The 14408-nt window shown below is 38.0% G+C and overlaps 2 protein-coding genes across 2 annotated transcripts in view; both read left to right on the top strand.

Annotated features, from left to right (window-relative positions):
* LOC122089225 (protein ALTERED PHOSPHATE STARVATION RESPONSE 1) overlaps positions 1-2295 on the top strand; it is a 12745-nt gene extending 10450 nt beyond the window's left edge. Inside the window, exon 4 of the mRNA XM_042658784.1 lies at positions 1308-2295. Within this exon, the coding sequence (XP_042514718.1) occupies positions 1308-2094 (787 nt within the window). The 3' untranslated portion in view covers positions 2095-2295. The remainder of the gene's footprint in view (positions 1-1307) is intronic.
* Positions 2296-7525: 5230 nt separating this feature from the next.
* On the top strand, positions 7526-14113 carry LOC122089224. The gene is made up of 2 exons (XM_042658783.1): positions 7526-7755; positions 11970-14113. Exon 2 carries the CDS (start codon positions 11999-12001, stop codon positions 13973-13975), a length of 1977 nt encoding a protein of 658 aa, XP_042514717.1. The 5' UTR covers positions 7526-7755; positions 11970-11998; the 3' UTR covers positions 13976-14113.
* Positions 14114-14408: the final 295 nt, after the last annotated feature.

A 14408-nucleotide genomic window follows, 5' to 3' on the forward strand; every position in this document is an offset into this window, starting at 1 on the left:
GTTGTGTGGGGAAGGGGAAGGGGGTGTGGAACATCTCATTTTTTAAAATTTAAATGCTGTGCGATATAGTAATTAGAAGTGTCAATTGAAACTTGAGTTAAAAAATATGGGGAATAAATGGAAAACAAGAGATGGCTTGCCTAAGAGCAGTGGCACAGAACTACAGATAAAGATATTGGAATCTCAAAATTGACAGTCAGATCTAGTTCACTGTGATACTGACACTATTGCTAATGACTTAGTGGATTTTTTTTATTATATTGATTTTTGAGTCTCAAATTATAGTGTCTGCTAAGTTGATGGATGAACTTTTCATGAATTACATGCTTGATCAATGACTCTGATAATTCCATCTTAGTTTCTTATGGTGAAATTGTCAAAGATTTGTTACATGTAAAATGATGTATTATGGACAGTCTTGAGGAGAATCTATTGCATTTTTGTATTTTCAACATCTTCAGTTTATTGTTCAAATTATGCATTGCAATTTCAATTTTCTTGAGCACTGCCATTTTTGCTGTAATGTTGTGTTGAACAATCTAATGCCTGGTTCTTACCTTCCAATGCTTTACTGCCTGCCCATGAAAATTGAATTATAGCTGATGAATTTGACTCAAAACCTAATTGTATTATTTATAATTGTCCTATAAGTTTGAACTCATGGAGATGTTCATTTTTCTTATGTCAAAATCTTCAGAATAGTGTATTCTTGTTTTGCATCTATGTTTGACTCTAGTTAAATGTTAAAAAGTAATATATATTCTCGACATCCGTTACTGCAGATTTAGATCACCCCACCCACCCTTTTTTTCTTCAGGGTGCTTATCCTAATATCACCTCACCTTGTAGACTAGTAAATGATGATGTCCTATGTTTCATTTGAAGCCAATATCCATCTGTATTTTTGTGAATTTCTCAACTTCTATGATGGTGGTTGTGCATGCATCATATATCCCTATTGTGCTGCCGAGCATCACACTTACCTACTAAACTATCCTAGGACATCAGTTTGTGTATTCCCAAAATTTTCACTAAACTCTATGCTCATTTGGAATATATCTGAATGTGGACATCACCTTCTTCAGTTTCTGTGCACAAAAATAGTCACAAATTTCTCAACTATCAACCTCATCTTGTGAAATAACAAACAATAAGGTGCAAATTTTTTGCTAAATGATTAACGGCCTTTAATTACTAATTTGCAGTGTCTGATTGTTTATTCTAAGTGAGTTCCTCCCGGAGAGTGTACTAGCATGGAATAGAGAATTTTTTAGGCCATTAATTAGTGTCTAATGTTTTTACTGCAGGATGGGCAAAATGTGGGAATCAATGCATGCTCATCATGATGAGCAGCTGAAAATTGTTTCAGACCTCAGATCCCTTGATATTACCCATGCTCCCAAGGAAACAAGCCAGCACCATCATGACCGTACCATCCAGCTGTTGGATGTTCTTCATGAATGGCATTCACAATTCCAGAAGCTTGTGGCCCATCAGAAAGAGTACATTCATGCCCTCACAGTCTGGCTAAAACTTAACATCATCCCTATTGAGAGCAGCTTGAAGGAGAAAGTCTCTTCCCCACCAAGGCTTTTGCGGCCCCCAATCCAGGCCCTTCTGCATGCCTGGCATGACCATCTCGATAAAGTTCCGGATGAGCTGGCCAGGACTGCAATATCCACCTTTGCTGCTGTTATCAAATCCATCATGGATCATCAACAGGAAGAGATGAAAATGAAGGAAAAATGTGAGGAGACCAGGAAGGAGTATATGCGAAAGAGCCGGGCTTTTGATGACTGGTACAACAAATACATGGAACGCCATATGCCTACTGATGAAACAAATCAGGATAGAACTGAAGACACAAATGTCAGTGAAAGGCGGTATGCAGTTGAGATCCTTAAGAAGAGGCTAGAGGATGAAGTAGAAGCCCACCAGAAGCTTTGCAGGCAAGTAAGAGAGAAGTCATTAAGTAGTCTCAAGATGCACTTACCTGAGCTTTTCCGCGCTATGTCAGATTTTGCTTTTGCTTCTTCTGATATGTACAAGAAGTTGCAATTCATTTCTCAATCACAAAATCCGACCGGGAGCTGATCGTAACTCGAACAATGTTGTGTGTGTGATGTGTGTATTCTGTATCTATTTTCGACTTTCAGCATGCTTTTACATGCAGTAATCTATTTCATCCCACTTATCCTGTATCACTGTGCTGTCAATTCGCAATTTACCATCAATTTTGTGAACTTGAAGATGAAAATGGCAATATTATAGTATACTGGCTCTAAATTTGCTGCAGTTTTGCTGATTTTGATTGACTAGGGTTATAAATGGGTGCAGTTGACTTGATTTTTTGTGTATTCGCTTGAAGAGGTAGCTTCACTTTTTAGATGGTTGGATACTTGGATCATTACGTAAGTGGGCATTCCTGCAATGAGTTGGCTTGTCAATCAATGACTATAGGCCTTAGCTCCATAACAAAAAAAATCCAACTAGTACTGATTTTCCAGATGAAAAACATGAAGTATTGATCTAATACTTGGTTACATAATGATATGTTTCTTTGCTGTCCTATAAATTTTAAAAACATTGTCATAGTAATAATGGAGAAAGAATGCTACCAAATAGTGTTGCGTATATCCAGACACATGGGGAAGTGGAGTCAGCGCATATATGTTTTTTTCATATTATGGTTCTGTTTTCCCATGTGTTTGGGCATACGAACACTATCGGGTAGTGTTCTTTTTCCCTAGTAATAATAATGAGAACAATAACATGAACTCACTCATGTACTGCCAAGGTAAATAACATGGAATAGCAATAACATGGTTTAACTCATGTATTGCCAAGCATTAGACATACATTGTTTTGTTAAAGTACTTCCTGATATTGCTTCTTGCAAAGCAAAAGAGTGGAAAATCATTAGTCCCACATTGGATTTGGAAGAGGGTGGAGATCTAAAATTCAGAATGGGAACTACAAGATAGGGTTCCGTGAAAGAAATGCTCACAATACTCTTCTGTCTCTAAAGGGTTTAGGGTTTATTTCCAAAATTGTCTTGCCTCCCAAAAGTCCTCATAAATAGAGGATGCCTCCAACACTTGAGAACTAATTCTTAGAGTCATACTCTGTCTCTCTTGTTCTCTCTACTAGGTAGTGTGTGTGTGTGTGTGTTTACAAGAATCATACTAGTGTTCTTCCTCTTTTAAAGTCTATTTGTTCTACTGAATACTATTTGAAAGTTTTATTTTGGTCTAAGCACAACTTGTAGTCCTCGAATGGGTGTAGTAGGCAAGTGGACAATTATTTGCGGATACCATAGGCTGTTATATCAGTTGATTTGCGCTTAATTTTCTCGATTACACCACTGGAGGCTTCTACAGTCTTAAGGATAGTGTCAAATGACAAAATTAGCTCACCTAATTTGATGTGTAGCAGGTTTATGTTCATGATTGGAATTCTTCTACCAAGGAGACTGATCATTTTTTCCATGTGAGATTTTCTCTTTATAATATATAGTTTAGGCACCATAGAGGCCTAGTAGCAAGATGACTGGGCCACTGGGTGCCTATGATCCAACAAGTCTAATGGGCATCCTAATCCTTTTTTAAAACAGAAGGCCCAATTGACTACAGGTTTTCAGTCCCTTGGCCTTATGCTGTTTTTTTTTTTTTTTTTTTTAAAGTCTCATTAAATTTTTTTAAGTACCATATAGTATTTCATGTATGGCCCTAAAGGTTGAAATTATTACATGAAATACAATATGATACATTGTTAAATGATGAGGTTGGATATGCCGCTAGCTTTTTGAAACTAGCAGTTCAGCCAATGAGGGGATTGAAATGGGAGGGGTAGGGGGAACTTTTCCAGGGGTGGTGAAGAGAGGCAGAACTTTTAGGTTTTCATTTTTACAATTTGCATGATTGGCCAGTTGGGGTTTGCCAGAATTGAACTTTGCTTGTTTCAGCCTTTACTCTTAAGCCTCTTTGGAGCTTGGGCTCTCAAATGGGCTATATACTGTTGAAAGCCTATAACAGTTATCTTAGTTTTTAGAGATAATATAATTTTTTACTAGAAAAATAAAAAAGAAATTGACTTGAGATGACAAGAAGTTTCTATTGCTCATGGCTTTGTATTGTAGTGGTCAGCATGATCTAATGAATCAACCATATGTATATGGCTTACCATGAAAAACCATATGTCTAATTTGTGGATGACTTTATTATAAACCCTAAAAAGTAACAATAAACAATAGATGTAAAGTTTTAGTTACGTAGGATTAACAATTTAGGGTTGACTTAAGAGATCTGATCTCACAAGGGATGCCTCTAGATGATGGTCTGAAATGAATACCACCAATCCCAAAGGAGGACAGAAAAAAAAGTATAACCCTTTCCATGCATGAGAAAAAGTACATGGTAACATCAATTCCCTTGTCCCTATCACCATCAACAATAATATGATTATTTTTTAAGGAAAATACTCCGCATGTGTCATCTTCTCTCTTCCGTCATCGAAAAAGACTCTCTTACCCTCATGTAATGTTCAACCTTGTGATGGGTTTACTGTTGGCTTACCGAAAATCAATGTCATGCCACACTCTCCCTTTTTTTTTTTAATAGAGATGATTGAGGAGGTCATTCCTGTTATTTTGCTATAAGATTAGCCACATCAACACTATTCCCCTTTCAAATAAATGGAAAAAAATCATCTGCAATTCCGATCTCATACAATTCCATGCAATACCACCTTCAGAGGGTGACACGTGTATTGATATTAATGCAATGGTCCAGATCTGATTTAAATATCTCTTCACTGATTTAATGTTTTATTAGTTGTACCAAATCTGGACCATTGTATTGGTATCAATACACGTGTCACCGCCTGAAGGTGGTATTGCATGGAATTGTACGATATGAGAATTGCAGACGATTTCAATCCCAAATAAATAGCAACAATTTTTTTACTTCTCTCATTTGAATCTTCCAACACATGTTTTATTCTAGACATTTCACTGTTCTGGATGAATAGTGAAATGTTAAGGAGACTCATTCCATGTTTGCTGGGTTCTCCATACTATTAGCTCAGAGAAACCTCTCCTTGGGAAAATTATACAGTTAATTGAGTTGTCATCATAGTGGATTAAGCTTCACATCATAGTGTACTTCGTAGTTTTGATCAAAAGTAGTTAGCTGAAACTTTTGTTTATCTACATGATGGTGATGTATACTTGTAGAGTTGTAGTTATAATTTATTTTTAGATGATAGCGGAAAGTGATTTTATTGGTAATCTACTACCTAGACTAGACAAAAATGTTTTTCCGATTTGCTTGTTTTAAGGTAAAACAAACTCTGAGATGACCGCGAAGAGTATACTATTATTCTCTCTCTCTTTCTCATGAAATGATTTCCATCCTTTATAAATGAAACTTTTTCAACACTCTTCATTGGGTGTGCTCCTTAAGCCGCTTGCTTAGAGAACTCTTTCATTTTATTAATTAGCTTTGCAAGGAGAACAACTAAGAAAGTACTCCACATGATCATTCTCTTACATGATAAAACAATGGGAATATGGGTAAATTACACATGATAAGTTGTTCACATTGGATGCATGCAACTCATTCCTTAGTTCAATTCAGGTATATGGAGCCAGAGACGGGTTCGATTCAATTGATTCCAGTTTTATCCAAATTGGATTAGATCACTCGATTCCTCTGAAGTCCAAACCATCGACAAATTAGGATAAAAAAAATTGGTCATCCTTAAATTATTTTTAAAAAGGACAAAAAATTTCCCCACAATGTTAGAGTACAATTTCCCTCTTATATGGATTATTTCATTATTTTTTCTCTTATTATGAGTATATGGGTCCTATGTGAATGATTACTTTTTTAGGTCACCCATTGATGTGGTATGTAGATTCCACCTCACACTGGCATTGTGTGGAAAATCCTCTCCCTTCCAAAGAAAAAATACAAATACACATAATCGCCTCCCTTCCATTTTTCCGTCTGATGTCATTTGTTCTTAGTCCTCTCTTATGAAATGACATATTTGCCCCATGTTGTGGGAGGATAGAAATAGACACGTAGGCATTAGTGTCCACTACGTGGTTGGACATTAAACTCAATCCCTATAATATATTAGGGAAGAAGAACGCAACCTGATTGAGTGGCCCTTGCATCGATGGCAAGACCAATGGGAAACTGTGCAAAGGTATTTTTAGCGTAGTCTTTTCGTGCCAACCTATGTCTAAGCATAGACGCTTGCAAGTGGGATAGCTTTCTTTTCCCTTAATCATAATGCCTTGGGGCGTCAATTTAAAATCAAAACCAAATTGGATGTTTAAAACTGAACCAAAGTAAATTGATTTGGTTTGATTTGATTTCAATTTATTTATTAAAATCGTGGAATCCAATCAAATTACTAATTTTCAAACCAAATTAAGAACTCAGAAAAGTTATATACTTTTATACTATTCAAGTCAATGTGGACAATAAATTCTCTCCCTTTTAATGTTTGATAAAAGTTTGGTGAAACATGGCCTTAACAAATACAGTGTTTTTCTTTTCTTTTCTTTTGTGAAGATATAAAAAGTTGGCATAAACATCTAAAATAGGGACTAAACTTAATATAAAACTGAATTAAAACCGAATGAAACCAAATATGAAAGCAAATAAAATCGAACCAATCCAATTCCATCTTCGTTACTAAAATGTGTTCTTATTCTTGATTTATTTTGATTTTGATTTATACATTTTGTATCTAGAACCGAATTGAATAATCAAAATGGAACCAATTGTAATCCTTGAAGTGATGCCCTTTCGATGCTCTATTCCATCACACGAGTGGTGGGGCAGAAGACCACTTGGAAGGCTGGAACCAACTGATTCAGAATAGATCTAACCAGAAAAATGATGAGATTTTCCTTTTAAGCTCCAAATTAGGGTTTATATATCATACATATTAGGGCTCAATTTCCTTCACCCATCCTAACAAAAAAAGAAATTTCCCTTCACCCACAGATCATACCTCATATAAACTATGGTTTAAGTGCACGATATCGAATATCAACCGTTTCAAAAATCGATATGATATTGACATGGATCGATATCAGATCACCCGCCTGTGCTACTAATTTTTTCAAAAAAGCAGACTAAAAGCGGAATTTTTGATATTTTTACCCCTGATCTGTATGGTCCAATTGATATATTACCGAATATCGACCAAATATCTAAATCGACAACATGCAAAAATGATGTATCGGGCGATTCAATTCCGATACCTCAAACCATGGTATTAAAAGGAATTCATCTGGCGGAGATCGAAAATCGCGGGATTTTAACAGCGTTTCCCATTCGGTGCGGACGCCAAAGGTCTAAGAACTAAAGATCCCCTATATTTGGTAAAATGACGGACTTCAAAACCCAATTAATCCGGACCCAATATTAGCTTCACGCACGTAGAGAGAGAGTGGAGAGAGACTAGAGAGAGAGAGAGATAGACAGACAGAGACAGACAAGAGAGAGAAAATAAAAATTTAAGAAAAAGGCATAGAGAGGAAAACAATAGAAGAGTAGAGAGAGAGAGAGACGGAAAAAAAAGCTTCGTTTTCCCTAAAATTTCACCCCCTCAAATCTCCCAAAACCCTAATTTCATTCGTTATCGAATCAAGCCTCGCGAGATCTATACTCACCGTTCTCGTCTTCGGATCGCCATCTAAGATCGAGGATCTACATATCTCTTCTTCTCTAACTGGTTAGTCTTTTTGTCTCTCTAATGGATCTCTTTCTTCTTCTTCTTCTTCTTCTTCTTCTTATTCTTCTTCTTCTTCTATGTTCTTTGGTGATGGTTGGTCGTTTCGATTTTCGAGTGGCGGAAGGAGATCTGTATATTTTTTGTTATCTTTAATCTTATGTGGTTACCGTTGTGGATTTAGAATTTGTGGTTAGATTTTGGATCGGTTGTGTGGTTTTCGCGATTTGGTCTGTGCTGATGTGGAAAAGTTCTGGACTCTCGGTAGACGGTGCTTAGGGTTTTTTATTATGTGTAGTTGGAAGGTATTTTGTTTTAGTTTTCTCTTTTTCTATATCCTGTCTGGAACGAGCTCTCCCTTGAAATCGCTTGAGATTGTTATGGTTGTGGAAGGATGCCTTATTTTCTGGATTTCAATTAGGTAATTTGGTGATGATTTATGTGATTTTTTCTTTACATGTTGAAGGCTTGAGGCGAGCTTTGGTTAGGATTTTTAGTTGCAGGATTCATGGTTTTGATTTGAGTACGATGTCTCTGAAATGATTTCGGTTTGGTTATTAAATTATTTTGTTTTGTGTGTGTGCGGGGGAGTCGTTCGGTTTAAAATTTTTGATGGGTCGTAAAGCAGATAGACTCGTTTTCCTTACATTTCCTGAGGAGCGAAACAATTTTTTTGGATTAAACAAAATATTCTGTAATAATTAATAATCTATTTGCTGTCGTGTGTCCAATTCAATTGTACTACCCTTGAAGATTTAGTTGTGTTAAATTTATAATTCTGTTCCTTTTACTGCTAGTTTTATTTTTGATAGTTTAATAATGAGCCTTGTTGGACTCATTTAGTCCTTTGTGCCATCTTCTGTGACTGCATGGTCTTTTAACGATGCAATTGATTTTATTGTGGACTTCGTGGTGCATTGGTTGATGTAGGGACTCAATAGTTCAAATTTTCTCTATTGTAAAATGTGGTAGTAGAGTAGGAAATGCTCTACGAGATTGTTCAATTCTCGGGGGATGCATTTACTTGAAACCAGATGGACTGTGACCTCTGAAGGCTCTCAACTGTTTGATGTTAATACTTTTGGCTTTCACATATTAGATATGGAATAAAGTGTTTCCAATCATGTTACATAAAACGTAGAATTTTAGTGGTTTTATTCACAGATGATGCCTTAGTGAAAAAAATTACTTGAGTGATGGTTGACGAGGGATCCTTATTGTTTGTTGTGATCCTTATAGCTTCTTTGATAGAATCCTATTCTTTAAATTGGTGACCTATGGGCCGGTCAATAACCACTGTTGCTGCTGTTTGATGCTGCCTTTACATGAATGTTTTCTGTTGTTGCTGATTAAACACTGATAAAAATCCCCTACAACCTGTGGTCTCTTTGCTGATAATTTTGACTTATTCTATTACTGTCTGTTTATTCTGGTTAATTGTTTTACTTATTATCTCATTGTACTTATGCTAGAAGATAGATATTTCTTCTCATTCATTTGGAGCTCTGTAGGAGATTGTAGGAAGAACAGACTCAACTATTGCCCTTCTGTTGCTCTATTGCTGTATTTAGATTCACATTAGTTCTTTGAATTGGCATTTCAGCCAATTAACCTTGATTTTTGCTGTGATGGAGCGTAGTATTCCTCGCAGAATTCAAGTATGTTTTCCTTCTTTCTTAAAATCCACCAAAGTAGCATTTCCAAGAATTATAGGATAGCAGTTCTGAAGGATTTATTGATTATTGAAATGTGGCCTACGATAAAAGATTTCGTCATTACCTAGAAGATGATTAAAGATGCAGTAAGCATAGAGTGTTGCTGCATTAAGAGGAAGAAAATTTTCTGAGGGAGAGTGATTAGGAAATTCAAATAGATAATGGTAGCCATTGAAGAAGAGAAGGAAAAAAAAAATGTAGCTTTGAAGGTGTTGACAAGGATCACCTTTTCTTTGCCTTTGGTTGCATAATAATTCTTTTCATGATATAATGGATTTGCATGATTGTGGCCATCAATGTGGTGTTTTATGGTGCACGTTTTCCCTTCTATGAATGGGCTATTTTAACCCCTAAAGGACTGGCTTACATTATGGGGAGCAAGGTGAAATTCTCGGTAAATTTATATAGTCTTACAAACTAAGCCATTGCCTGGTGCTTTGGACTCTAAAGAGGACATGAAAGGGTGAATAGAAAATTCAGTTTAAATAGGGAAAATGTCTTGGTATTGTTTGTCTGTGGGAGTGGATGGAATGAGACCATCTTTTTGATAGGTAGACTATGCCTAAATTAGAGTTGAGCTGGACATTTTTAATTTGATGCAAGTGCTCAAGGTGCTCTTTGTGTCCTTTATTGGGTGTGAGGGTCCAGAGATTTATCTGTGGTTTGATGGAGCTGCAGATACAATTGAGTAGGCAATAAGAGCTCTTGTTGGGTTTTTCTAATTCGCCAAAGACTTGAGAGCTTCAAACTTGGAGCTGGTCCTTTTGTAGCCAAGAAACATGGATAATTCATTACACATGATTGAACTGCAATACTGCATAAAGAATATTTATCATTTTTTTTTTTCACTCCTTGGCTCTATATCTAGGAGACTGATTTCTTGCTTCACGAGGGAGGACAAACTATAGCACAAACCAGTGATCTCTTTGATTAGAGTGCAGAACTTTCAGAGTTAAGGTAATGGTATTTGGACATGTAGTTTGTCATCATTGGTTTTCCAACATGGTCTTGGTTGCAAAATGGTTGATTGAACCTCTTATCTATAGAAGAATATTTTAGAGCATATACTGCTCTTCTACCGTAACTGTGCTTTTGAGAAAGGCAAGTCCCTGAAAGGTGACAACAGTCCTATACGACTTGTGCTTCTGGTGGGCTTAACTTTGAGGATTTCTCCTAAGGTAGTTGAGGTTTGTCAGTGTAAGAAGCACATTGGGGATTTTTCTTTCACTTGCCTTGATATTCTTTATCACTAGTTTTGTGCATAACCAAGTTAATTATCGTAGCTTAGAAGTTTGTGCTACGACATTTACCTTTGAGAGGTACAATTCATTGTTCTGTACATGTTGACATGATTTTGCTCCCTTATGCTGGATTTTACACTTACCTGTAATCTCAAATTCAGATCTGGAACTGTGGGACTTGTAATATTTATTGACAAATATGTTTCACCTTTTCTGCCTATCATGTTACTGAAAGTTGTACTGCACCAGCTTCATCCTAGCTATGAAGAAATTGCTAAATTGAAAGAATCTTTGGGTTAAGAACTGTTTATTTACGATTGGTTCAAATATTGAGTGACGAGAGATTTTTGCAATCAGATGTTCTTATGATTTACATTGTAAGGGGGCGCCTTTACTTGCTCTGTTGGTTTTGGCAGCTCTTCACATATATCCTTTGTTTTTAATTAAATTTGTTGTGAACATATACTGAAGTGATTTCTGGTCTGAATTATTTTAATTTATTTAGTATACATTTAAGGTTCTTACTATATCTGGAATTAGCGTGACTCCAAGAATCATTAAATATTAGTGGAATATAATTGTTTCATAACTTTCTAGATTGAATGATAAAAGTAGCAGATGGCAGTTGTGTGCGGATTCAGCATCCATAAAATAACATTGGCATTGTCTTGTTTGACAATTTCACTGAATTGAATCATGCTTTTTCTGTTGCTTCTGCAAGAGATATTCTTTTTAATGAAGTCTTTGTTAGAACATTATTCTTGCATCTTCATTTCATTGTCCTAGGATCCATGTAAACTGGAAATTTATGACTATTGTCAGTTGGATTCTGTGATTTTTTTTTTTGTATATTTTCGTCGTTCATCCTGTGTGAAAACTTGTTTTATTCTGTGTTTTTTAACCATGAGCTATCTATAAAGGACACTGCAGCTGGAAACCTAATGTGTGCAAATTTGCTTTGAAAGGAGTTATTTGATGTTCATAGTGAAATGTTAGTTTAGTATCCGCTTGTGAAGATGTGTGGGAAATGGTGGTTACTTTACTGACGTCACATTTTAATAATGTTTAGAATACATTTTACTTCCCCCAAAGGGGAAAAAAACATTTGTGCATTATTTTATTTGCATTCATTTATTCATTCAAAAGTTGTGGGTGTTTTGAGCTTCTGATGTTAATTTCTATGTATGGTCTTCTGTATTTTCTTTCTTTTCTTCTGATACCATTTCTGATTTGTTAACCATAATTCTCCTTTAAAATACAGGGAAATTTCTGCTAACAGAATTTTGAGGAATGTCTCCAGCATCCAGATCCAAATCCAAGGACAAGTCTGCTGCCAAGGCAGCAGCAAAGGAACAGACAAAGGCTTCGTCCAAGCCTTCCACCCCTGCTAACACTGGGAGTGGCATTCCAGCCAGTGCATACAATCCACTTTTGGGGACCTTCCATACCCTTGAAACTGCACTAATTGGCTCTTCACCACCTCCACACAGCAATGGTCGGTTCCGGAATATAGATGAGACTGATGATCACTCTGGTAGCTCACTTGGGACTGGAGCGGAGTATGATTCTGTTTCCAATAATGATAGCTGCTCTGGTGAGTCAGAAGACCAGAAAGAAAAAGTAGCTGGCACCCCTGTTCGGCAGGAGGCAATTCCTGGTGCAGACAATGACAAACGCGACAAGATTAGGCAGAAAAATGAGAAGAAGCATCAGCGTCAGAGGGAGAAGCGGGCTCAGGAGTTGCATGAGCGGTGTAGTGGGTATCTCATGTCTAGGAAACTAGAAGCACTTGCACAGCAGCTTGTGGCAATGGGATTCTCTTCCGAGCGTGCAACAATGGCCCTTATATTGAATGAAGGCAAGGTGGAGGAATCTGTTGCGTGGCTATTTGAGGGAGGTGAGGAAGCTACACAACAGAAGGATTCATACTTCGATGGCGGTAGTAGTAACTTGAAGATTGATATTGCTGATGAACTTGCTCGAATTGCTGAAATGGAGATTAGGTTCAAGTGCTCCAGACAGGAGGTTGAAAGGGTTGTTGTAGCCTGTGAAGGTGATTTAGATAAGGCAGCTGACAGCTTTCGGGCGCAGAAGCAGGAACCTCCTGCTGCTCTGCCAAAGCTGGAAGAAACTGGTGACCCACCGGTTGTTAATAATGGCAAGGTAGCAGTTTCTGTCGCTCAGAGCCCAGTGAGGCCACAGCCAAAATCTGCTGCCTCAGTTGCTATACAACAGAGAAGGGATGCAAGAGATTTTAATTACACCAAGGCAGCAGCTACAGTGGTGGCATCAACAGAACCTGGAAATAGAAACTTGCAGTCTTTGAAGAGGATTCAGTCAAAATCAGACTGGGCAAGGTCACAGCAAATGGTGACAGCTCCGGTGGACAAGCGGTGGCCTGGTGCTGGAGTGAATCCTTCAGCATCATATACCCTAGCATCTCCTTTGCAGGTTTCTCCTCCACAAGCGAAGACAGAGGCTCGGTATGTGGTTGTTGGAACTGAAGTTAAGAACCTTCAAACGGGAGCGGTTAGAGAGCCCGTGATCATGATGCAGCGTCCTCAATCCGTCAATGCAAAGCAGAATCCTGCAACGAGTGTCAGTGCCTCACCTCCTGCAGCAGCTGGATGGTTTCCGAACAGTGCTGCTGGTGTTGAAATGATGAAGTCGAATGGAGGTTTAGCACATATTCCAAACACAAGCCTTGGTCCAAGCAGCCTGAGCTCGCAGCAGGTCTACCACCAGTCTCATTATCAACCCTTTGTGTCTAGCCCAGTAGAATCCCCGGCAACTGGATGGGGAAACTCGTGGGGCACAGCAGGAACATCTTCTTCTTCTCTCTCTGTCCCATCTTCTTTGGGGCTTTTCTCAGGTTGGGGTTCAAATGGTGCTTCGGGCTCGTCTTCACCTGTGGATTGGAACACAGGAGGCTCAATGCCGCAGTGCGACTACACCAACATAGACTGGACCTTGGAGTCTTCTAACTCCAGGTCAAATGGCTTGTGGCTGGGTCTTGCATCATTCGTGAAGAGTAGCCGTATGTACGACTCATGGTCACCATCAACATTAGCTGGGGCAAAGCCTGCGATGAGGTCAGCGGGTGCAAATGGTGTCTCAATTGCTGGGTTACAGGAAGGTGTAGTGGCGACAGATACATCTTCATCTTCAGGGGCGTCTTCTGCAGGTTCACATGAGTGGACTTCTCCTTTTGCAGGGAAGGATCTCTTTAGTCTGCCCAGGGAATTTGTTACTTCCCCTTCTCTGTAGGATGAGGCAGGACCTCAAAAAATAGAAATGAAAAAGACAGAAAGTGGGTGCATTTGTTGTTGGTGTTCGTTCTTATAATGTTGATGGTTGCTGCTTGTGCTGCCTAACCAAATGATAAGGGAAAAAAATTTAGGATAACCTGATTGGTTGCGTGATCTCCTTGCCTCCCTTAGCCAATTGCATTAGTGTGAGGATGCTTTAGTTTAAGCTGCGGCATGGGGGAGTTGGTCTTTAACCCCTTTGAGAGGCCCATTAACTTAGAGGTTTTAGTGTGTTACGGTTTAGGTCCTTGGGGAACCTTTTTGTTTTCTCATCGTGCATGGTTTAGGACTTGCTACTTGATTTCACTGGTCAAGAAGTAAGACTAGACATCTGGGTTACTACCTTGGTAATATCGGATTAGATAATCCTACCACCTTGACTAACCTGTGAA

This window comes from Macadamia integrifolia, chromosome 9 (genome assembly GCF_013358625.1).
Source record: "Macadamia integrifolia cultivar HAES 741 chromosome 9, SCU_Mint_v3, whole genome shotgun sequence".
NCBI classification, from domain to species: domain Eukaryota; kingdom Viridiplantae; phylum Streptophyta; class Magnoliopsida; order Proteales; family Proteaceae; genus Macadamia; species Macadamia integrifolia.